Source organism: Nannospalax galili, unplaced genomic scaffold (genome assembly GCF_000622305.1).
Source record: "Nannospalax galili isolate Female #2095 unplaced genomic scaffold, S.galili_v1.0 scaffold786, whole genome shotgun sequence".
Classification (NCBI taxonomy): domain Eukaryota; kingdom Metazoa; phylum Chordata; class Mammalia; order Rodentia; family Spalacidae; genus Nannospalax; species Nannospalax galili.
The window spans coordinates 2,392,473-2,416,455 of NW_008355774.1; the positions used below are offsets into that span (position 1 = coordinate 2,392,473).

At 41.6% G+C, this 23,983-nt stretch overlaps 1 protein-coding gene across 1 annotated transcript; it reads left to right on the forward strand.

The window, feature by feature from the left end:
* Window positions 1–368: 368 nt before the first annotated feature.
* Window positions 369–22,309, forward strand: LOC103750243 (F-box/WD repeat-containing protein 12-like). Its single transcript, XM_008853275.1, has 9 exons — window positions 369–458; window positions 1,236–1,273; window positions 1,464–1,627; window positions 2,408–2,556; window positions 17,734–17,943; window positions 19,471–19,629; window positions 20,598–20,808; window positions 21,710–21,888; window positions 22,178–22,309. Exons 1-9 carry the CDS (start codon window positions 369–371, stop codon window positions 22,307–22,309), a joined length of 1,332 nt encoding a protein of 443 aa, XP_008851497.1.
* Window positions 22,310–23,983: the final 1,674 nt, after the last annotated feature.

The following is a 23,983-nucleotide window of genomic DNA, read 5'->3' on the forward strand; positions in this document are numbered from 1 at the left end:
GCATCTGGGGAAGGCGAGTGTGTCACTTGATATTTCCTAGAAAGTTCTAAAAAGTATATCAGTTACTTGGGCTGCTCCAAGTCATGTACTTCTGGTTCCCAGTGTTAGGACGGTGTTGTTGGGCTCACCTCCCTGATGAACAGCACTGCGGAGTTTAGGTGGGGGCAATCTCCGCTCCGTGCCTCTGGCCCTGGGAAGAGGTTAGTGGAGTTCAGGCTGAGAGTCTGCCCACCTGAGGCTTGTTTCAGTCAGAGCCTGATGGGCTGAGGGAGGAAATCCCCCCAAACGCTGCCCTCATTGGCCAAGCCTTTAAGTTCAGAGCAAGCTGGAGGAGAGAAAGGAGACTGAATGTGGCTCAGCCAGGTGAGATGGAGATCCATTTGCCTGCAGTGCCCCTGGCAGAAATCTTCAGCTATCTGGACGGCTTCAGCTTGCTCCAGGCTGCCCAAGTGAACAAGGTAAAGACTCTCACGGTCCCCTTCTCACGGTCCTCTGCTGTCTAATTGACCAGCTCCTTGCCGGCACTCCTCCACTTGTATGTTCCTACGTGAGGCCCTTTTGGTCTTTCATCCTCAGCCGTGGAGTCTCGGCTCCTCCAGCCTCACACCACACAGCCTTCCTTCATCCCTGCCTACATTTACCTTATTCAGGCCTATACAAACCCAGCACACACACACTAGCATCTCTGGGCTCCAGTGCCTTTTCTTGACCAAGGAGAACACCAATATGCAGAGTAGCAAAGTGATTCATACAGTGTTTATGGATTAGCAGCAATCACACTGACAGCATCAAATTCTATGGAACGAGTGTGGTGCTGCACAGCCGTAATCAAAGTATGTGGAAGGTGGAAGCAAGAGGATCAGTACTGCAAGGTCATACTCAATTACCTGGACAGATTGAGCCCAGCCTGTGCTACACAAGATCCTATCTCAAAACAGTAAAAATAACAACAGCAAAATTAAGTGAAAATGACAAGATGATAGATGTAAATTGTGTTGCCTAAATTCTCCTCGAGGTTCCCATTTCAAGCCTTTGGAAACCAGCCCTCCTTCCTCTGAGCTCTCACAGGATGGCAGCTTCCCTGCATAAGCAGGAATAGGTCTCTCAGGCTAGCTGGGTCTTGAGAGCTGGGGTTGTATTTGATGAACCTGTTGGGCCCAGCCCAGAACAAGTGAGAGCAGGGAGAAGCCCGTTTTGAGTATTGCTTGCTGGCTTGACTCCTTTCTCTCCCATAGAGCTGGAATGTGGTCGCAGACAGGGAGAGCCTGTGGAGGTAAGGAAAGGGGCAGGGTGAGGAGGGAAGGGCAGGGCGGGCCATCTCATTGTGCACCTGCACCTGTGGTGTGGGGGATGCACCCGGGAAGGTCCGCCTGAGGAAAGGTTCTTGCAAACAGTGGCTGAGAGCGAACTGAGGAGGAGGTGAACTGACAGGTCAGCCTGATGGGACTGTGACTCCCTTGCAGGAGGCTGTGTCTGAGGAAATGGTGCTTCGGTGACGTCACCCGGGAACACCTGTGCACACAGCTGTGGCAACAGCTGGGTGCGCAGACCTGGAAACAGTTCTTCCGCCGCCGAACAAGACAAGTGCTGGGGCCCCTGGAGGAGATACTTATACTGTTTCCTCTTTGTAGGCAGTCCTGTGTTTTCATTTTTGAAGGGAGGGGCAATTAAAATTTCAAGTGTCTGGTTGCTGTTGCAGCCATGGAACCAGTCTTGATTCTCCTCTGTGGTCTACTGGATGGAGGAGCCAGAGAGTTCAAGTCACAGCATAAAATCAGGCCTGTCCATCCCTTTCCCAGAGATTTTTCACCCATTTCTAGAATAAAAACATGGATAAAATTTGTTGGGCAAATTTCTAAATGGCATGGACTTTATTTTATCCCCAAACCTCTTTTAATACTTGGAATAGTTTGTGTTCTAGATTTTTAAAAATCGTGTATGTTTTTAGTGTGTGTGTGTGTGTGTGTGTGTGTGTGTGTCTGATGTGTGTGAATGCAGACACAAGTGTGTTAAGCATGTGCATGAAGTCAGAGAACAATTCTGTGGAATCAGTTCTCCAAATGGAGAGATTCTTATATCCTATTTTCATTTTTTAAATACAGAGTGTCTATATTCAGACGGTCTTTGAATTCCCTATGCAGAATTTTATGGGGTTCTAGGAATCAAACCTAGCACCTCATGCTAGGCAAGTTCTTTGCCAACTGAGCTTCATCCCCAAACTTTTATATCCATTTCATAGATATAGAATCAGATTCAAAGAGAAAAGCAATACCTCTCCACATGGCCAGCCTGCAGCTTGCGTGGCTGACTTCCTCCATCCTGTCTAGTTGTTACCCAAACCCCTCTATGAGGGGACATGGGAGCTAAAACATCTTTATTTGGTTTCAATCATCTCTCAAATATCTAGTGGCCAAGTATTGTTCGGGTTTCCTTGCAGGAGACTTTAGACATATGGCGTATCTCTCAGGAAGTGGCCTCGCCATGGATGGACAAGGGAAGTCGATCCTCTGCACTGTGTCTGACAAGGACATGCTTTCTACTTGGGATGTGCAAGAGGTGAGTCTGGCCGACAAGTAGCAAAGGTTCCATAGTCCTGTGTCCATCTTGTGAGGCACAAAACTGTGTGAGAGGGAAAGGACGCTTGGATTCTAATAGAAGCAAGTTTCAAAGCAGGTGAAATTTTCCTTTGTGACTTTTCAATTTAGACTCTAGACATGCAGAGAAGGTTCTTTAATATATCGTTAACACAGTGATTTACAAAATCATGGAATTCAGTGTGATACTTTCAAAAAGATCTCCAGTTTTATCCATTTCCTGCAAATGGCCAGGTTTCATTCTTTATAGCTGACTCACATTCCCCCATTGTGTATGTATCATGTTTACCTTATCCATTCACCTGTTTATCCTATGCCTTAGCTGTTGTGAATAGAGCCTTCAGTAGTCTCTTTTTATGTTGATGTAATTTCCTTAACAATATACTCTGGAGGGTATAGCTGGATACACAACAGTCAATAGTCCTGTTTTATTTTATTTTATTTTTTTGGTTTTTTTTTTGTCATCGCCACAGTGATTTCCATAGTGACTTCACTTTTTACATATCCAATAAGGTGTGTAAGAGTTCTGTCACCTTATCCTCAAGAATATTTGTTTTGTTTCTCATTTTTTTTATTGCCATTCCAACCAAAGCGAGGTAGCATTTCATTGTTCCATGGTTTTGCCTTTCCGTGATAGCTAATGATTTCAGCATGCCTTCATGTATTAATTGGCCATTAGTATTTCTTCTTTTTAAAAGCATCCATTGAGACCATTTGCCCATTTTTTAATTGGATGACTTGTATTTTGTTTGTTTTCATTTTTGGTTTTTGATACAGGTTCGCATGTCACGCTGACTGATACCAAACTTGTGATATAGCTGAGAATGACCTTGAATTCCTGATCCTCCTGCCTCCACATCCCTAACACTGGATTACAGGCATGTGCCACCGCCCCTGCCTGGTTGTTGTGAGTTCTTCATGTAATCTAGAATTAGCCCTCAGTCAGGTAAAGAGCCAGCACACACACGTTCTCCATTTTATCAGCTCATCTCTCCACTCGGTTCCTTGTTTCCCCTGCTGTGTAGAACCTTTCAGTGGGATGGAATCCCCACTTGCCAGTTTTTGTTTTGCATCTCTGCCTCTGGAGTCCTACCTGGAAAATCACTCCTAAGTCAGTGTCCTGCAGTGTTTCCCCCATGTTTGCTCTATCCTTTCAGAGCTTCAGGTCTTATATTAAGGTCTATGACCCTTTTACTTGATTTTGTATTTGGTGAGGAGTAAGACTGAAGTTGCAGTGTTCTGAACCTTGATACTCAATTTTTTTCCAGTGCCATTTGCTAAAGAGACTGTCCTTTCTCCAGATTTTGGTCCTTTGTCAAGAATTGTTTAGCTGTAGATGCCTGGAGTCTTTTCTGGGGTTCCTATTATGTCACATCTGTGTATCTGATTTTATGTAAATGCAAACAGGAGGCATGTCTTGAGTTTGGGTGTGATGCCTCCAGTTCTGTTCTTTCCACTCAACCTTGCTTTGGCTGAGGGGCTTTTGTAAGTTTCTTAGGGTGACACTATTCTTGAGGAGACATGAACCAATGTCTACTCACTTCAGATAGGTAACCAATGACAGACCAGAGTAAGGATGCTACCAAAGTCCATCTTGGTGAGGCAATGAGTTTTATTGCAATAGTGAAAGGAGTGTGAGTGAGGAGTTACTTACAGAGGCAGGGATGGCTCCAAAGCACCTGCAACACCTAAGCCCACCCAACACAGGCGAGGATGCACAGAAGCTGGAGACCTCCAGTGCACTGCACAACTTGCAGACAGCTTAATAGTCAGAGAATCTTTCCTAGCAGCTGGGATGATCTCTATTTTCCAGGCAGCCTTGCTGATGTCAGACTCTCTCACAGGCCTTCCTGCTTCCATAACCTCAGGGCAGGAACCTAGAACACCTGGTTAATTTCAGGGACTTCCTGATGCTTCTGAGTTGTTTAGGTCCTGGACTTGCTGAGTCTTAAACTTCTCTCTAGGATGATGTTTTACCTCATTCTATAACATCCTGAGTGTAAAGCCATTTTTCTTCCAGGGCTGAATGGTTTCTAACTTGGAAGAAATTGCTGCACAGCAGTTTCCTTATGAATTTTAGGATTGATTTTCTAGTTCTGTGATGCATGTCATTGGTATTTTGCTGGGGACTGGAATGAATCTGTAGAGGATTTTGTGTAGTGTGAACAATATTAATTTTTTTTCAATCTCTGAACATGTTCTAGTGTCTTCTTAAGTGTTTAAAACTTTTCATTGCAAAAGCCTTTGTGTGTGTGTGTGTGTGTGTGTGCATGTGCGTGCACGCGTGCCTGTATGTACATGTGTATGTGTGTGCCCAAACACGTGTGGTGTGTGTGGTGTGTGCATGTAAGTGTGCAGTCTTATGCCAGTATATGCAGAAACCAGAGTAGGACACTGGGCGCCTTCAAACCAGAGCAGGACATGGGGTGCCATCTGCAGTTGCGCTTCTCTGCCTTGTTCCCTGGAGATAGGGTCTCTCACTGAAGTAAAAGCTTCCTTAATCTCCTATGCTGGCTGGACAGCAAGTTCTCTTGATACCTGATTGTTTGTTTCACCTGTGTTGTGTTTATAGCCACATGGAGCTATGCCTGGCTTTTTATGTCAGTGCTATGGACTAACTCAGGTGTCTTCAGGGTTGCAGAGCAAGCACTTTTCCCACTGAGTCATGTTCTTTTTTAAAAAAATTATTTAATAACCACATGATTAGAAGCATTTCATTATAGCATTAACATATTCAATAACAATTTCCAGAGCAAAGATGCATCTCTTTCAATATTGGCTGTAAAATTTTAGGTTCACAGTTGAATTGATACAGTTATACAATATTGAACTCAGTATAAACCCTATAAGACATAAAATTGAATGAGGTTTTACCCTTTAAAAAAGAACTCCATTTCATTTGAAAATATACTGTTTCATACAGGAAAACTCATTTTGAATGCTACTTAGATGTTTTCACATGCATCTCTAATCTCTATGTATCTTATTACTAGTCATAGTCAGTTACTCTCTGAGATTCCCCTAGCATGGATATAAAATCATCAGGTAGATTTCAGTGGTAATGTGTTTCACCTCTACTAAATAACATGGAGCAAATTTTTGTGCTTCTTTTTCAAATATAACTCATTTTTTTATTTGTTGATTTTTTTTGTATGTGTGTATTTCATACAGAACATCCAAAACAAACTTACTCATCTATATACCCACACCCCAAATGGCACCCTCCCATAGCCACCCCCACCACCAGCCCATATACTCTGTCATCCCTGTTACTGTCCACTGTGTTGTCAGTGCCCCCAGCCGTTCTCCAGTGCTTGTTCATCCACTGAGTCTAGTAAGCCTATCCAGAGTTCTTTGTTTTAGGAAGATCAGCTCTTCCTCACCTAGCAGCAATCAGTTGCCAATATTACTTCAGCTAAGATTGGGGTACGCTGTTCATTTCCCCAGTTCTGTACTGGGTTTTTGTCTGCCTGAGTTTGCATGGGACTTGTGTATGCTGACACCATTGCCATAGAATCATATGAGCAGGTTCCCAAGAGCTTATAGAACTGTTTCTAAATGGTCATGCACCTCCTCCCTGGCTCCTACAATGTTTCTTTAGTTAGCTTTCCTTTTGGGTGTTTAACACCATACAGTTGGCCCAGATAAACCAATTTATTTTTACTCTTAAAGTTGTTTGAGGAGCTGTTCCTCAGGGGTTGCATGGGCTTGGGAGGAGCCCCTGGCTCCTTTCTTTTACCAGTTCCAGCTATGTGAAGATAAGTCAAAGGTCCTACTTGACCATGGCTAGCTTCACTTGGAAGCATGGAGGAAATGTTTCCTCTGTGTTGAACCTCTCTGTAGACTGGACACTGGTTCAAGTCCATCTGGTGGGGTTTCCATGTCCTCCTTGATCAAGAGGACAGGTGATGCACCACAGTTACAGGACATTTTGAGAGATGCTCATAGTCCCCTGGAGCTTAGTTGACCAAGGAGGGCAAAGAGCAAAAACTGCCCTTCATGTCCCTCTGACCAAATTAGTATAGACCTCAAAGTATGGCTGTTAGATATCCAAGAAGGTTAGTTCCACCAGCCTGGTGCTTTTAATTACCATGTGCTATGAAGATAAAGCTTGGGCAAAGACCAAACATTCTCAGATAAACCTTGCCTAGACATGTATTGTATTCCTTGAGCTATATAGTAGCTCAGTAGGTTGTTTGATTAGTATGGTTCCCTCTGGTTTTTAAAAACTAGCTAGGCATTGTTTATCTCTTGCATTGTCTAACCCTTCTACCGTGGTTTCCCCGTTGAAAGTGCCCCCATATTTCCCATTTCTCCCTTAATAATACACTTCTATGGTTCCACCTCTCTTGATCTCATTCTTTCTCTTTATCCCCGTTTCCTCATTTAACCCTCTCTCCCCCCCTTAAAATAACCCCATTTTTATCCATATCTCCCTTATTTTATCCATATCTCCCTTATTACCTGTTTCCTACTGTTCTCTCTCAGATTCTTTCTTTTTTTTACCTCCCTGGTTCCTTTTCATGATCCTGGTTCCTGTAGTTATGTATGGATACATACTCACTTATCAGGACTTGACGCTAGGATCCACATATGAAGGAGAACATATATCATTTTTTTTTCTTCCTGAGTCCGTGTTACTTCACTTAGTATAAAAGTTTCTAGTTCCATCCATTTACCTGCAAATTTCATGATTTCATCTTTCTTTACTGCTGAGTAAAACTCCATTGTATAAATGAACCACATTTTCATTATCCACTCATCAGTTGAGGGACACTTAGCTTGCTTCCATCTCTTAGCTATTATGAAAAGAGCAGCAACAAACATGGATGTACAAGTGTCTCTGCAATAGGACGAGTTCTTTAGGTATATGCCAAGGAGTGATATAACTCGGTCAAATAGTAGGTTCATTTGTAGGCTTGTCTTTTTTGAGACAGGGTCTCCTTGTAGCTCCAGCTGTCCTGGAATTCACTATGTAGACCAGGCTAGCCTTGAACTCACAAAGATCCGCCTGCCTCTGCCTCCCAAGTGCTGGAATTAAAGGCGTGCGCCAACATGCCCAACCTTTTTACTAGTTTTTTGAGTTCTCCACACTGCTTTCTGTAGGGGTTGAACAAGTTTGCAGCCCCACCAGCAGTGGATGAGTGTTCCCCTTTCCCCACATCCTCTCCAACATTTGGTATCATTTGTTCTCTTGATCTTATCCAGTCTGACTGGGGTAAGATGAAATCTTAAAGTGGTTTTAATTTGCATTTCCCTAATTATTGATGATGTTGAACAGCTTTTAACATGCTTCTTAGCCATCTTCATTTCTTCTTTTGAGAACTCTCTGTTCAGCTCCTCAGCCAATCTTTTAATTGGGTTGCTTCCTTTCTTGATTCTTTGTTTTGTGTGTTCGTTATATATTCTGGATGTTAAACCTCTGTCAGATGTGTTGCTGGTGAAGATTCTCTCCCATTCTGTGGGTTTTCTCTTCATTTCCTTGGTTGCTTCTTTGGATGTACAGAAGCTTCTTAGTTTAACGATGTCCCATTTGTTGATTTTTGACTATGTTTCCTGGGCAGTTGATGTCTGGTTTAGAAAATCCTTTCCTACACCTATATCTTGTAGGTTATTGCCAATGTTCTTCAAACAGTTTCAGAGTTTTAAGCTTCACAAATTCTTCTACAGGTGGAGATCCAGTTTTGCCAGCACCATTTGCTGAACATGCTGTCTTTCCTCCAGTTAATGTTCTTGGCCCCTTTGTCAAATATCAGGTTGCTAAAATTGCAATTAATCATATTTGGGTCTTCAGTTTTGTTCCATTGATCTACGGGTCTATTTTTGTGCCAGTACCATGTTGTTTTTATGACTATAGCTGAGTCATGTTCTTATTCAACATTGTAAAGGTCTTTCACTTTATTTTTTTTTAATTTTGTTGTTTTAATTTTATAGGTATGACTGTATTGCCTACATGTATCTAAGTGCACTTGTGTTGTGCAGTGCCCGTGGAGGTCAGAAGATGGCATTGGATCCCCTGAAACTGGAGTTATAAATGGTTGTTAGCCACCATGTGGGTGTTGGGATTTGAGCCCAGGTCTTCCGCAAGAACAGGCAGTGCTCTTAACTACTGAACCATCTCTTCAGCCCCCATTATTATTATTATTACTATTTTAGGGATTTGTGTATCTGCTTGTTTATCATGAATGGATTTACCCTAATGATTTCTTTCTCAGAATATTCATTATTAGTATATTTGGAAATAATAATTTTTCATATTAATTTTCTATCCTGCAACTTGGCTGAATTTATTGGTCAGTTTTAACAGTCTTGAGATGGTGAAGGCTGTCAGTGTTTCTATGTAGAAAATCGTATCTTCTGTATCAAGGACAGTTTGATCTTTCCTTCCTGTCTGTATATGTTCAGTTCTTTCTCTTGCCTACTTGCTTTAGCTAAAATGTCTAATACTGTATTGAATAAGAGCAGTGAGAGTGGACACTCTGGTCTTGTTCCTGACCTTAGAGGACGTGTGTATAGTTTCCCCTACTTGGTGACATCAGGCACAGCTTTGTCAAATTTAGCCTTTATTATGCTGAGGCTGATCCTTCTATACCTAATGTGCTTAGGGATTTTATCATGAAGGGATACTGAATTTATCACATGCTTTTCCTGCATTTATTTGAAGACCATATAAATTTATTTTTCATTGTATTTATGGGATGTCTTGTTTGATTTGTATATGTCAAATTATCTTTGCCTTTCTAAAATTAAACAACATGACCCTAGTTCATGATCTTTCTGATATGCTGGAGAATTTAATTTGCTAGTGTTTCAGTGAGGGGTTTTTGCATCTTTGTTTATGGTGTTCTTTTTGGTTGTGTCTTTGTCAGGTTTCAATACAAGGTAATGCTGACTTCATGGAATAAGTTTGGAAGGTTTCCTTTCCTTTCAATTCTATGGAACAATGTTGGTTTTTGCTTTAAATTTTTGATAAAATTTAAGCATGAAGCCACCTAGCACTAGATTTTTCTTTGTAGGGATGCTTTAGTATTTTGGAGGGGGGTATGTAGTCTTTGTAATATTTAATATATTTGATCATATATTATTGATAATGTATTTGATCATACATATTCACCCCATAACCCTTTTGTATGTCTCTTCATTCTGGCTGATTTCCTTTCTGTACCCACCAGTCCCCTTTCACTCTCATATCTCTTTCATATGTGTTTTTATTAGCTTATAATAATGTGTTTCATTTTGACATTTCATACATGTTCTTAATGTATTTTGATCCCATTCCCCTCTGTCCTCTCTTGTTACCTTCTACTCTTTTTAATATTTTTTTCTTTTCCTTTCCTATGACCCAGTGGGTTTCATTAGTGTTGTTTACAGGGCCACGTAAGGGGTTTTATTTTGAGGAGCCTGCATACCTTGCCAGGGGATATACTACTGAACAACAGGGTGTTCACAGATCAATCTGTTCTTGTTTATTTTGAGGGATGGTTTCACTATGTGGCCCTGGCTGGTCTTGAACTCACTATGTTGACCAGATTGGGCTTGACTCACAGTGCTCCTGCTGCCCATGCCTACATAATGTTGATAATAAAGGCATGTGCCTGTATGCTCAGCTGAAGACCCAATCTTGTAGATATTGTACAGGTAATCACAGCTGATGTAAGTTCAAGAGTGATCAATCAGTCATGCCATCCTGGAAGACAGTGTCCCACACCACTGTCCTCCTTCCTCCTGCTCTTACATTCTTTCTACCCCTTCTTGCCTGTTGCTCCCTGAGCCTTGAGGAAGAAAGAGGGCAGTAGGAGCACTTACAGCTGATCATTCAACAGACCTTATCCTCTGTGCTTTTCCCATTTATGAATATCTTCAGTCACTGCTGCCCACCTCAAAGAGATTCTCAGCAAAGTTATCAACATCACTCTTCTATGGACATAGACATAGTTATTTAGAAGGCAAATTGACAAGAACAAGTCTCTTTAGCAAAGCAATAGCAACATCTAGCATTTTCACTAGCATCTATGAGATCCCCAGCCAGGAGCTTTTGACTGGGTTTACAGTACCAGACATGAATTCTCCCTGGTAGAGCAGGCATCACATTCACCCAGAAAGCAGTTGATTATCCCATAACAGACTCCCCACTATTGCATAACTGGGTTCATTTTGCCTGGCCAGTCAGAATTGTTGCAGAGTCCATGGCTGAGTGAGACTGTTGATGACAATTCTCCCCCAGAAACCTACATAATACCTTCCAGCACTGTGAGGGCTATACAGCAGGGAAGAAGTTTCTAGCTCAGTGCCAGCTTGACTTCTCCAAGCCCCACAACCAAAGCATGTGGTATCCTCAGCAATAGGCTCTTACCATTTAATACTATGGGTAGTCGAGAGCAGTGGCAATAGCTTCTACTGTTTGGGGGCCCAGGAGCTTCCCTGACAAACATAAGGATGTGGCCCACCCTTGGCACTGGGTTCTTCATTTAATAATCCATGGATATTGTGGGCAGCCTATCACCCCACACAGGGCAGGTTACTCTGCTCAAACTCTTTATTTTTTAATGAGTTTTCTTGTAGCTTTTAGATCATTGGTTTGGGTTGACCTCCCCCTCCTTTTCTCCCATCTCCTCTAAACCTTTACATCCCCTGTGTTCCCACTCTCCCCTTCACTAAAGCCGCTTCCCCCTAAGTGGGCCCCTTCTTAGTTTTCTATTTCCTACACATATTCATCCCCACATCAATACACAGATATAAAAGTTAGAAGCTAGGATCTTCATATGAGAGAGAACATGTGGTGCTTGCCTTTCTGATCCTGGGTAACCTCACTTAATACAGCATTTTCAATTCCATCTGTGCTCCTGAAGATTTCATAATTTCATGATCTTTACAACGGAATCAAATCCCACTGTATATATGTTCTGTATTTTCATTATGTATTCCTGAGTTGATGGACATCTAGACTGATTCCATTTCCTTGCTACTGTAAATAGAACAGCAATAGATATGTCTGTGCCGGAATTTTTGTGGTATGAGATAGTCCTTTAGCAATATGCCTAGATTGATATAGGTGAGTCAGGTAGTGGTTTAAATGAGAATGTCCCCCATAGGTTCCAAGTATTTGGACATTTTGTTCCCCAGTTGGTGGCGCTGTTTTGGGAGGTCATAGGAAGGTGTGGCCTTGCTGGAGGAAGAGGGTTACTGGGGGCAGACTCAGAGAGTTCTTAAGCCTTTTGGGATCTCCAGTTGCACTGTGCTTCCTGTGCCTACTTGAAGAAGTGAGAGCTTAGCTTCCACTCCTACTCCAGCCACTTCTGCCACCACGCATGCCTCCCTGCCATGCCAGACTGTAATTCCCCTGGAACTGTAAGCTCAAATAAGCTCTTTCTTTTATAAATTCCCTTGGTCATGGTTTTTCTATCACAACAACAGAAAAGTAACTAATACAGGTCATATGAAGGTTCTATTTTTAGTTATTAGTAGTTATTAATAGAACTATGTTTAGTTCTGTTTTTGAGAAACCACACTGATTTTCATTGTGGTTGCACCTGTAGACATGCCTACCAATAGTGAGTATGGGTTCCTCCTCCTCTACATCCTCATGAGCATTTATTATCTTTTTCTTTCTTGATGGTAGCCAAACTACCTGGGTAAGATGGAATCAAAAAGTAGTTCCGATTTGCATTTCATTGATAGCTAAGGGTGTTGGACATTTAAAAAAAGTTTGTCTTAAGATTGTTTGGGATGTTCTGTATGAAATCCACAGAAAAAAATCTATAAATAAAAAAGTATGTTGGCCTTTTGTGTTTCTTCATTGGAGAACTTTGTTCATATTCTTAGACAATTTTTTCATTGGCCTGTTTGTTTCCTTATTTATTTTTCTTTAGATTTTTACACATTCTAGATGTTAATTCTGTCAGATGTGGAGTTGATATAATCTTCAGTTGTGTCAGTTAACTGACTCTTGCAGTACAGAAGCGTTTTGATTTCATGTACTCCCATTTGTCATTGTTGGCCTTATTTCCTGACCAGCTGGAGTTCTATTCAGAGCATCCTAGGCTAACATCTTGGAGCATTTTCCCTCTGGGAATTTCAACATTTGATGTCTTACCTTGAGATCTTGGTCCCGTTTAGGTCAGATTCTTGAGGATGAGAGCTAGGAATCTAATTTCCTTCTACATGTAACTGTCTAGTTTGCCTAGCACCATTTGCTACAGAGAATGAGTATTTTTTGCATTTTTGTCCACAATCAATCACTGGGGATGGGAAGATGGCTCAGTGGGTAAAAGCACTTCCTGTGCACTAATTTCATGTGCCCATAACCCCAGCACTGGAGGATGGAGACAGGTGGTTCCCAGGAGCTTGCTGGCCAGCCAGCCTAGCCGAATGGGCAAGTTTTAGAGTTGGTAAGAAAACCATGTCTCAAGGCGGTAAGGTGATAGTGGAAAACACTTGACATCCTCCTCGAACTCAACTAGCTTTTCCCTCTTTAACTTTTTTCCAACTTCACTGTCAGAATTGTTGCCTGAAGAGCTTGTAAAAACAAACTCATAGGAATTTCTCCTTCCTGCTGTCCAACAACCTCCTGCTCCCTTGCTCTGGACCCTATACCTGCATCTTCTATTCTAATCCATTGTTCTGTCTGTTTTGGTATCAGTACCAGGCTGGTTTTATTACTATGACTCTGTAATATAACTTGAAATCAGGAATGGTGATACTTCTCAACCTTAGCTTATTTTTGTTTGGATTGCTTCGTCTATGCCAGGTCTTTTGCCCTTTATTAAAGTGATTTTTAAAAAACTGTTAAATATAGGGTTTTCTCTTTTTTGCATTTTTAATTGAATTTTGTGATTATCATACAATATGGTTTGATGGCATTTAGTTCTCCCCTCTCCCCACCTGCCCCCACTGCCACTCTCATATATAATACATATTATGGCCTATACAGTGTGATTTGTATCCTCCAATGTCCTTCAGTGTGGATCCATTCACCAGACCCACCAAGAGTCCCATCTCTGTAAGACACTCTCTCTCTTCCTCCCAGCAGCCATTATTTGCCAAAAGTTCCTTAGACTGGGTTGAGATTTCCTACTCACTTCCCCATGTATGTGCTGGGATTTTGTCTGCTTTGACCAAGTGAATTTTAAGATTGTTTTTTCTATTTCTGTGAAGAATGACGTTAGAATTTTCATTGGCACTGCATGGAATCTGTAGATTGCTTTTGAAAAGATCGCTATCTTCACAATATTGATTCTTCTAATCCATGAGCATGGGCGGTCATTCTGTCTTCTAGTGTCTTGTTTGTTTCTTTGTTTTGGTAGGGTCTTGCTAAGTAGCCTGGTCTGAACTGAAACAGGCTGGCCTAAAATTCATAGAGATCCACCTACCCATTCCTCCTAAGTACTGAGATTAAAGATGAAACTACCATGCCAGGCTTTTCAGAGTTTTATAATTTTCATATATAGGGCTTTCATATCCTTGGTTAGGTTTATGCCTGGGTTTGTTTATTTTTTAAGATTGTTAGGAATGATATCTTTTCCCCTAATTTCTTGTTTAGTATGTTTGTTATTGGTATATAGAAAGACTACTGATTCTTCTTCCATGTAAATTTTGTATACTGCCACTTTGCTTGAAGCATTTATCCATTCTAAGATTTTTCTGGTGGACTCCTTATGTATAGAATCACATCATCTGTAAATAAGGACACTTTGAATTTCCCCTTTCCTATTTGTTTCCCTTTTGTTGCCTCCAGTACTATACTGAATAAGAGCAGAGAAAGTGGGCATCCTTGTCTTATGCCTGATTTTAGTGGCAATGTTTGAGGTTTTCTCATTTAATATAGGTTGCCTATAGCTTGTCATATGTGGCCCTTATTGTGTTGAGATATATTCCTTCTATTCCAAGTTTCTTTTGGACTTTGATGCTGTAGGTGTGCTGTTTTTGCCTAAGCCTTTTCTGTATCTATTTATATTTGATTTCTGTCTTTGAGTCCATTTATATAATTTATAATATTTATTGACTATGTAAAATGAACCATCCCTTTATCTCTAAAACGAAGCCAACTTAATGATGGTCAATGACTTTCTGGTGTATTTTTAAGATATTTATTTTTATTTTCTAATTATCTTACTATTTGTCAGGAATGAAAGAGTATTTCTTCTGTCAAAAGTGTGATGTGAGGTCGGGCATGGTGGTACAGGCCCTTAATCCCCACACTCAGGAGGCAGAGGTACGTAGATGTCTGTGAGATCAAGGCCAGCCTGATCTACATAGTGAGTTTCTTGCCAGCTGGAGCGACAGGGCACCCTGTTTCAAATGACCAGGAAAAATGTGGTTGTGAGTCACCCACCCAATATGTGTTCTGGAAATTTACCTCAAGTCTTCTGAAAAGGTTGTACACTCTTAAATGCTGAGCTGTCTCTGGCCCCTGGTGTGTTATTAAATTTGCAAGTGCTTTGTTGAGAACTTTTTGTCTATGCTCCTCAGGGAGATTGACCTGTAGCTTTCTTTTTTCATTCTGTCTTTACCTGGTTTTGCTATCAGGGTAATAATAGCTTTATAAAGAGTTTGGAGCTAAACTTGTTGGTGCACACCTTTAATCCCAGCACTAGGGAGGGAGAGGCAGATGAATGTCTGTGAATTTGAGGGAATCTTGGTCTCAATAGCTGGTTCTAGGCCTGCCAGAGCTACAAAATAAGACCCCATCTCAAATAAAAAAGACAATCTTTCCACCCCCTCTTCTGTAATGGTCCCTGAGCCCTGAGTGGCAGAGCCTAGAAGTCCTATCCAGGGACAAGCACTTTGCAGTCCCTTGACCTCTACATTTTGGCTAGTTGTGATTTTCTGCATTAATTGCCCTCTCTTGCATGAGGAAGCTTTGCTGGTGGGAGTTAAGAGATGCATTAGTACTCTCTCTCTACCCACTGTTCCACTATGTGAGTGAGCCTCAGGTGCAGAGGGTCCATTGCAGATGTGTCACGTAGGGCTGGGCATCTCACACTTATTCTCTGTGTGACCATAAGGAAGCAGAGTTTTACAGTTGGCTCATATGAACTTATAGCAATGGTGGCAGCATGCCCAGGACCCATACAAACTCAAGCCAGACAAAAATCCAGTATAGAACTGGGGAAATGGGTTAGAAGTCCCAACCTTAGCTAAGGAACTATTAGCAGCTGATCACTGCTGGAATAGGCTGACTAAGCTCCAGTGGATGAACTCACACTAAGGACATCTGGGGACATAAACTTGATTCGATAGGTTTTAACATATATGACAGAATGCATGAAATCTGGTGAAGGGGCCATGGGAAATGAAGATAGGGGAGGGGATTTAAATATGGTTAAGATGTTTTATATGAAATGCACAAAAATTCAACAAAAATATATATTAGGGAAAAAAGATTTTAAAAAAAGAGAAAAGAGAAAACAGAGTTAGGTAGTGTTCCCAGCACCCACATGTAGGCTTATACCCACCTATAACTCCAATTCCAGTGGATCTTCTGCAGTCTACTGGCTGCCATGGGCACCTGCACACATGTAGCATACACACAAAGACACAGTCATGTGTGCGTACACACACACACACACACACACACACACGAATAAAACATAATTGGTTTTTTTTTTGGCTTTTTGAGACAGGGTCTCCCTGCAGCCCCAGCTGGCCTGGAACTCACTATGTAGACCAGGATGGCCTCAAACTCACAGAGATCCACCTGCCTCTGCCTCCCAAGTGCTGGGTCTAAAGGCGTGTACTACCACACCCAGCAAAAGTAAATGTTTTTAAAATGGAGTTAGGACTTAGAAGTGGCAATATACTCTCCTATAATATTTTATTAAATTTACATTTAAATTTATGTTCATTGTGTGTGTGATGTACTTCAGTTTAAAAAAAGTTAAAGGAAAGATTATAAGACAAGCTATTTCTTCTCCCTTTTTTGTAATATAAAAGAGTTGATGGTGGAATAATGATTTTCCCGATAGTTTAAACATTTTGAATAGGTCTCATATGTTTTAAAATCTAATAGCAGCCCCATAGAAGCCATGATAATAACTTGCTGGATGTTGCACTGTTAGTTGTAGATGTCCTGCTGTGACCAGTGCTAGGGAATTGAAGCTGAAACCAGATGTCTCCAGGCTGTACCACTCAGGAGTGCTTTACTATCCTGGAAAGCTTTTATTTAGGAAACTTAGTGTTAGAAGTTCATATAGAGTTTACATATGATAAATGCTCACACAGTCAAACAGTTCAAAACACACACGGGAATTTTTCTATCATTATTACTAAGAAAACAGTACAGTGTGCCCAAGGCAGTGGCAACTGGCCCAATAACAGACCTCCTTTGATACATGCACAAGCAGGGTGAGGGATGTGGCAGTCTGTTCCCAGCATTCCAGGATCCAGGTGTCTTAGTCTTCTTTCCAGCATCCTGGGAGCAGATACTCCCTGCCTCAAGCCTCATCTTCAGAAAAGCCTGAAGAAGTCTGTTAACTCTTAGTGAGCAGAGCACTATCGTTCTTAAGGGACAAAGGAGGTGACTACATTTAGTAAAAGACAGAAATGATTTGCGCACAGGGAATCTGATCACTCTTTAAAAAAATTAATTATATTTGTGTATACCTGAATACATGCCATAGAGCACATAAGGAGATCAGAAGGCAACTTGAGGGAGATGGTTCTTTCCTTCTACTATGTGGCTCTCAGGGATCAAACTCTGGTCATCAGTTTGGTAGCAAGTGCCCTCACCTGCTGAGTTATCATGCTGGCCATATTCTTTATGTTCTGTGGAGTTAGTTTCTGAATCTATACATAATGCCTAGCTCCTGTTTCCATCTTCACTCCCCCTACATAACTGAGCTCTTTATTTTTTGTTATTTTTTAAAGAGACAGGATCTTGTGATGTAGCTCTGACTGGCCTACAACTTGATATGTAGACCAGGCTGGCCTCAAACTTGCAGTGATCTACATACATCTGCCTCCCTGTGATGGGGTGACACCATACACATCCATGCCTGGCTTGAGATTCTTAGAATTTTCATATCCTTTTCTCATAAGCAAGAAGTGGCTCCCAATTCAGAAGAGGCTTCCTAATGATGGGCGGGCTGAACACAGTGGATATGCAGAGAACCTTGAATGCAATGCTGCTCTTGCTCCCTAGGGTGTTATGATCTGGTCAAGTCCAGTCCAGGACAGCATCATCACCAACCTGGCTACCCTTCCTGAGATGCAGCTTGCCATCACTGTAGACTTGCAAAAAACCATCAAAGTGTGGAACTGTCACAATAGGACTGCTCTAGCTACTTATACCATGCCCTATGGATGTTCTATTTTGAGAGCTTTTTTTAGAAAAGATGGCCCATTCCTCATGGTAAGTGATCCTCAAATCTGATTAGGAGCACAAAACAAAATTCCAGATGACTTGGTTGCCCCTTACTATCGCATCTCAATCTGTTGTCTTGGAGTCATCCCTGCTTACCTGTGAGTCAATCTCTATGTACCAATCAGTGTTGACCATGGAAACTTCCATACCATCTTGGCTTTTGACATACCTCCCATACATTTCCCAAAGCAATTCTTTTTTAAAACAATTTCTTTTTTTAATATTTATTATTTTTATTTTATGTGTATGAGTGTATTGCCTGCATTGCATATAAAAACACCTGTGTCCTGAAATGCCCATGGAGGTCAGAAGAGGGTATCAGATACCCTGGAACTGGAGTTACAGATGACTGTTAGCTGTCATGTGGGAGTTATGCTGCGGATCAGAAGAGGACTTCGGATTCCCCTGGAACTGGAGTTAAGGACGGTTGGTAGCTGCCATGTGGGTGCTGGGAATCGAACCCAGGTCCTCTGCAAGGACAGTCAGTGCTCTTAACCGCTGAGCCAACTCTCCAGCTCACAGCCATTCTTTTAAAAAAAACAATAAAAATCTTCTTCCTGGAGGTTGAGGAGATGGTTCGGTGGGTAAGAGTTCTTGCTGTGCAAGCATGACGACCTGAGTTCCAATCCCTAGCACCCACATAAAAATTAGGATGTGGCTGCATGCACCTGTATACAAAGCACTGTGTGGAACCATGAAAGAAGGACCCAGTGGGCTTGCTGACAGCCAGTATAGTCCAGGTTCAATGAGAGACTCTGTCTTAAGGGAATAGAGTAGAGAGTAATGGAGCAAGACACCTGACATACTCCCCTGGCCTCCATGTGTACATAGACTTGCATACCTGCATCATACATTTGAATATATTACACACATATACGCCTGCCCCCACATAAACACACACACACACACACACACATACACACACACACACACTTTCCTAAATCTTCATGTCTATGTTGCATCCTTGAAATGTGTCTTATTGTTGAGTCCATGAACTTAAACAGGGACAATGGAGAGAGATTTGAATTTATCAGACATTGGGGAGGGTAAAGGTTAGTGTTGATGTCCCAGTGAGTCATTGGGAAGAGTGATTTGGGGCTTAGAAAGACTTTTTGTTTAGATTTTTAAATTATGTGTATAGATGTATATCTGTATATGGGTATATGCACACATGAGTGCAGGTACCCATATTGTCCAGAAGGGGCAGAAGATCCCATGGAGCTGTAGTTAGAGATATTGTGAGCAGCCTTATGAGGGTGTTTGGAACCGAACTTGGGTCCTCTTCAAGAATATTACATGTTCTTAACCCCCAAGCCATTTCTCAAGACCAAGAAAGGCTTATTCCATGCAATCATCTCATTCACTCTGTGAAGGTGGGTGGTCAGAGAGCTGGATCTCTATCCTGAGATTAAAGAAATGGCACAGTATTTCAGAGCTGACAGTGCTGCCTTTTCTTTTTTTTGTGTGTATTTTAATGTGTTTTTCTGCTCATAGGTGCTGATGCTTTGATTTCAGGTGGGCGATTATGCTGGTCACATCTACACATTTATGTTACCTGAGTTGAGGTCTCTTTCTGTGATCCGAGCATTTGAATATGGTGTTGAATTGCTATGCTGCTCTCCTGAGAATAAATGGGTCTTTGCATGTAAGACACATCCTCATGTCTACCCAAAGGTAGGTTCTGTTCTGGGAACTTCAACTTCAGGATGGGAGGGTCAAGTTAGAGTTAGAGCTCTAGACCTCAAGAGGCCCAGACATCCTTCTTCCTCTCCTCTAAGACTATCATAAGCAGAAGCCCTTCCTAGAATCAGGAATCAGTGTTCTTGGAAGCATACATGTCCAGTCGCAATGTCAAATATTTATTCATGCATTTGTGACACCTCAGTCAAATGGGGGATGAAGCAAGGTGTGAAAGATATCAAGAAGTAAGGGTCCTGGACCTTTACTTTTGCTTTTGTAAATTTTATCTATGATTGGAAAGCAGAGAATGTCCAAAATTGAATAAATATACATTAGCCCCAAGGAAGTCATTGGCTTCTGATTAGCACATCTTGTACCTGTGGACTTGATACTTGAGAACAAGGAGTTAAGAGGGATGATGGTAAAAACAATACTGGATATGGACACAGGCCTGCAATCCCAGACCAGGGAGTGGATTCTGGGGTTTAGGAGGAGCGGGGGTCCAGTGGCAGGACTATTGCCATGAGTTCAAGGACAGCCCCAGCTAAACAATGAGAACCTGTCTCAATGCCTTCTCACTTAAAAAAACAAAACAAACACAAGTATGATAACCATAAACAAAACAATAACAGCAGCAACAAGAAAACAAGAAAAAACACAGGTCTTTGTGATGGGAAATGCTACTTAACCAACCTGTTTGACGAGCAGTCCAACATGGCAGGATGACTGTGTGACCCTGTGGTTTGAGTCAGGGACTCCATTCTATGTGTGACTATGACAGGGACAGGAACACTGTTACTCACACACCAAGTGAAAGCAGTGACTGCTCAGCCCTCCCTGGGATGGCGAACAGAGCCAGCCACACAAGGATCCATTCCTAAGAACACACCTGGAGTCACTCATGTGCCAGACTGCTGTAGTGCCTGCCTTCACCAATTCCCCAAATGGTCATCTCTCCACAGGTGCTTCTAATGGACTGCTTCCTGAGACCATCAGAGGGATGCTTCCCCATGTATGTCTGTCTCCCATTTGCATTCGGTTTTACAGCTTGTTGGACCCCAAGGAGAGAAAACAGGATAACACTGATGTACCGGAGAGGCTCCCACAGATACACCGGATTTATCACATTTGATCTAGGACTGAAGAACACTGGGAACAAAAAAGCTATTGTAGGTGGGCCTCCCACCTTAGAAACGCTTCTCAAGCCAGGCATGGTGGCACAAACCATGGTGGCAAAATACTGGCATTTAGGAGGCTGAGGAGGGAAGATCATGAGATGGAGGCCGTCTTGAACCATACAGTAGGAGCTTTTCTTAAAAAACAAAAAGATGGGGCTGTCGAGAGAGCTCAATGAGCACACACACACACATCTCATACAAATGCACAATAATAGTAATGAATAAATTTTTAAAATACAGAGGAAAAGGAAGTATATTATTATGGAATCAACAAGATGGTTCAGTGGGTAGGGACACTTGCCATCAAGACTGGCAACTTGAGCTCAATTCCCTGGTACCTATATGGAGGAAGGTGAGAAATAACTTCTGTACGTCATCCTCTGTCTGTCACATTCACGCTGTGCCATTCATGCCCCACCACATCAAACAAGTGTTAAAACAATTACTTAAAAAAAAACACTGACTCCCTATAGACACATTAAACCATAAATGCATTTAAATATGTCAGCCTTTGTAAAGGTACCATAGGGGCTCCTCAGTTGGGTGTGAACCTGTGCCTGTTTAACTGTAACACTCAAGTGTGACACCCTGCTCCCTTGGACAGACATGTTTTCAGTTCCATCATGTGTTAGGGCCTAGTTTCCAATGTCCTTTTCCAGCACAGCAGCTTTCCAATGTTTGAGCTGTTATTGATGGTCCACAGTGTTCCTGTGTCATAGCACACCTTACCATGGTCAGTGACACAGATTTGTCAAACCCCTGGACTATCTTCATTGTCCCACTGACTAGAGTCCTGTGAAAATCCAGAGTATGTTTTCACTGAGAAATGATATATTCTTCTAAGTGATTTGAAAAATGGCCTGCATTTTTATTCTATATGTTTTGTATGAAAACAGCACAGCCAATTGAAGGCTTCCTGTTGCCAGCACATATAGGCACCCCAAGGACGATGGGAGTCAGTGATGCAAATGTGATCATTTTTGGAAGCGGGCCGTATCTGTTCCTCTACACCACTGATGGACTCCAGCTGCATCGATTTGAGGCCCACCAGAGAGACATCAAGACCCTATGGGTGGTATGTGGGACGCTGCCCCTCATCCTGTGTTTTTAAAATTTGGTATAAATTTGTTTTATTACAATTACTGTGCGATTGTGCTACATACCATGGCACTCATGGAGACCAGAGGATTACTTTGTGGCGCCAGTTCCCTCTGTCCTCCTTTATGTGGATTCCAGGGATCTAGCTCAGGTCATCAGGTTTACACAGCAAGTGCCTTTACCTACTGAGCCATCTCACTGGTCCTGTCTCTCTGATTTGATCTGATCTTGACTCCTGTCCACTTACATCTTGGTGTCCTTTACAGGATTCTCTGCATGTCCTTTCCACATCTGAGGATGGTTCACTGAATGTGTACATGTGGGAGGAGGGAGGCCGTCATCTCAAGAGCTGCTGTCATCTGGAATACATGAGGAGTCGTCTGCCACCACACTGGTAAGCCCTGCTTTGTGACTTTAACTTCTCCTTGATTTTTATTTCTACATTAACATGAATGTAAATATATAGATCTTTTAAAGATTCTCTGACTATATGTGGCTAAATTTATGATCTCCAGCACCACATACATCAAAGTGTGGTAGTGAATGACTGTATCCCAGCACTCAGGATCAGAAAATCAAGGTTATCTTGTCTCCATAGTAAGTTTGAAGCTAGCCTGGGCTAATTTCAGCATTGTCTCAAACAATGAAAAGAAAAAAGAGAATTGCCAGTCTCTTGGCATCAACTTTCTAGCTGACTTGGTTGACACTTGCACAAAGAGGGAAGGGAAGATGGTGTCCTCTAGGTCCCAACTTTACTGGCAAGATTTGTGCCTTTTTAATTTCCGTTTCCACTTGTGTTGCTTCTTTAGTGAGTTGCCTTTATCTCCATTTGGCTAATTTTTCCTTTTGGTTACGTGCATTCATCCACATTATTTTTCTTGAAAAAGATGTGACGGTGCAAGCCTGTGATCCTAGTACTAAAGAGACTGAGGCGTATGCACATACACAAGTTGTACCCACCATATACATAAACTATATGGGTAAGAAATACATTTAAAAGAGAATATTTAGCTAGGCATGATGGTACATGCCTTGAATACAGGCACCGGGGAGGCCGAGGCAGGTGGGTGTTTGTTAGTTCCAGGCCATCAAGAGCTACATAATGAGACACTGTCTCAAGAAAAAAAATGGGGGGGACATTTAAGTTATTATGATATATCTAAACAATGTGACATTATGCAGTTTTTATTAATAAAATAGAAAAATCAATGTTAAGTTATTTGTGGTGCTTTTGAGGGCTCCAGAATATTTTGATTAAATGCATATAGTGCTTCCAAAGACACTGGGCAGCATTTTTCTGCATTTTTCTCTTTGTGACCTACCTGAGAATAATAAATATTTATTTCATTAAAAATTTTTAATGACTTCCCTTTCCCATATTGCACAATTTTGAGTCTTTTCTTACTCTGAATATGTTTTAAAGATTTATTATCTATTTTAATTTATTTATTTTTAATTGAATTTTTGTGTATTTCCTATAGAAATCATCTTTATACCCCCTTCCCCTTTGGAACCCTCCCATAGCCCCTCCCAATGGAGTTCATACATTCTGTCATTTGTCTTAAGGCCTTTCATGTCAAGTTAGTGTCCCTAGATGTCCCTCAGTGCAAGTTCATTCACTGAGGTCTAGTCAGCTTACCTAGAGTCTCTCCCTTTAAGAAGATCAGCTCTTCCTCACCCAGCAGTAATCAGCTGCTAATAATTCTTCAACTAAGATTGGGCCTGTGTTCATTTCCTCAGTTCTGTGCTGGATTTTTGTCTGCTTGAGTGTGCATGGGTCTTGTACATGCTGACACTATTGCTGTATTCTTTATTTTTAATTATGTGCATACAGGTGTGTCTGTATATGTGCACATGTGTGCTAGTGTCCATAGAAACTAGAAGAGGTTTTCCCATATCCCAGAGGACAGGGATAATTTATGTCCAATATAATTCAGTCCTCTAAAACAAATTTGTTTTGGCAAAAACACAAATTCTGTAATCAGAAGCAGAATGAAATCACAGAATGTCACTCCATTGTCTTCTGTCCCATTGCAACCTGTCTCATCTCTGTCTCTGTCACCAGACAACCA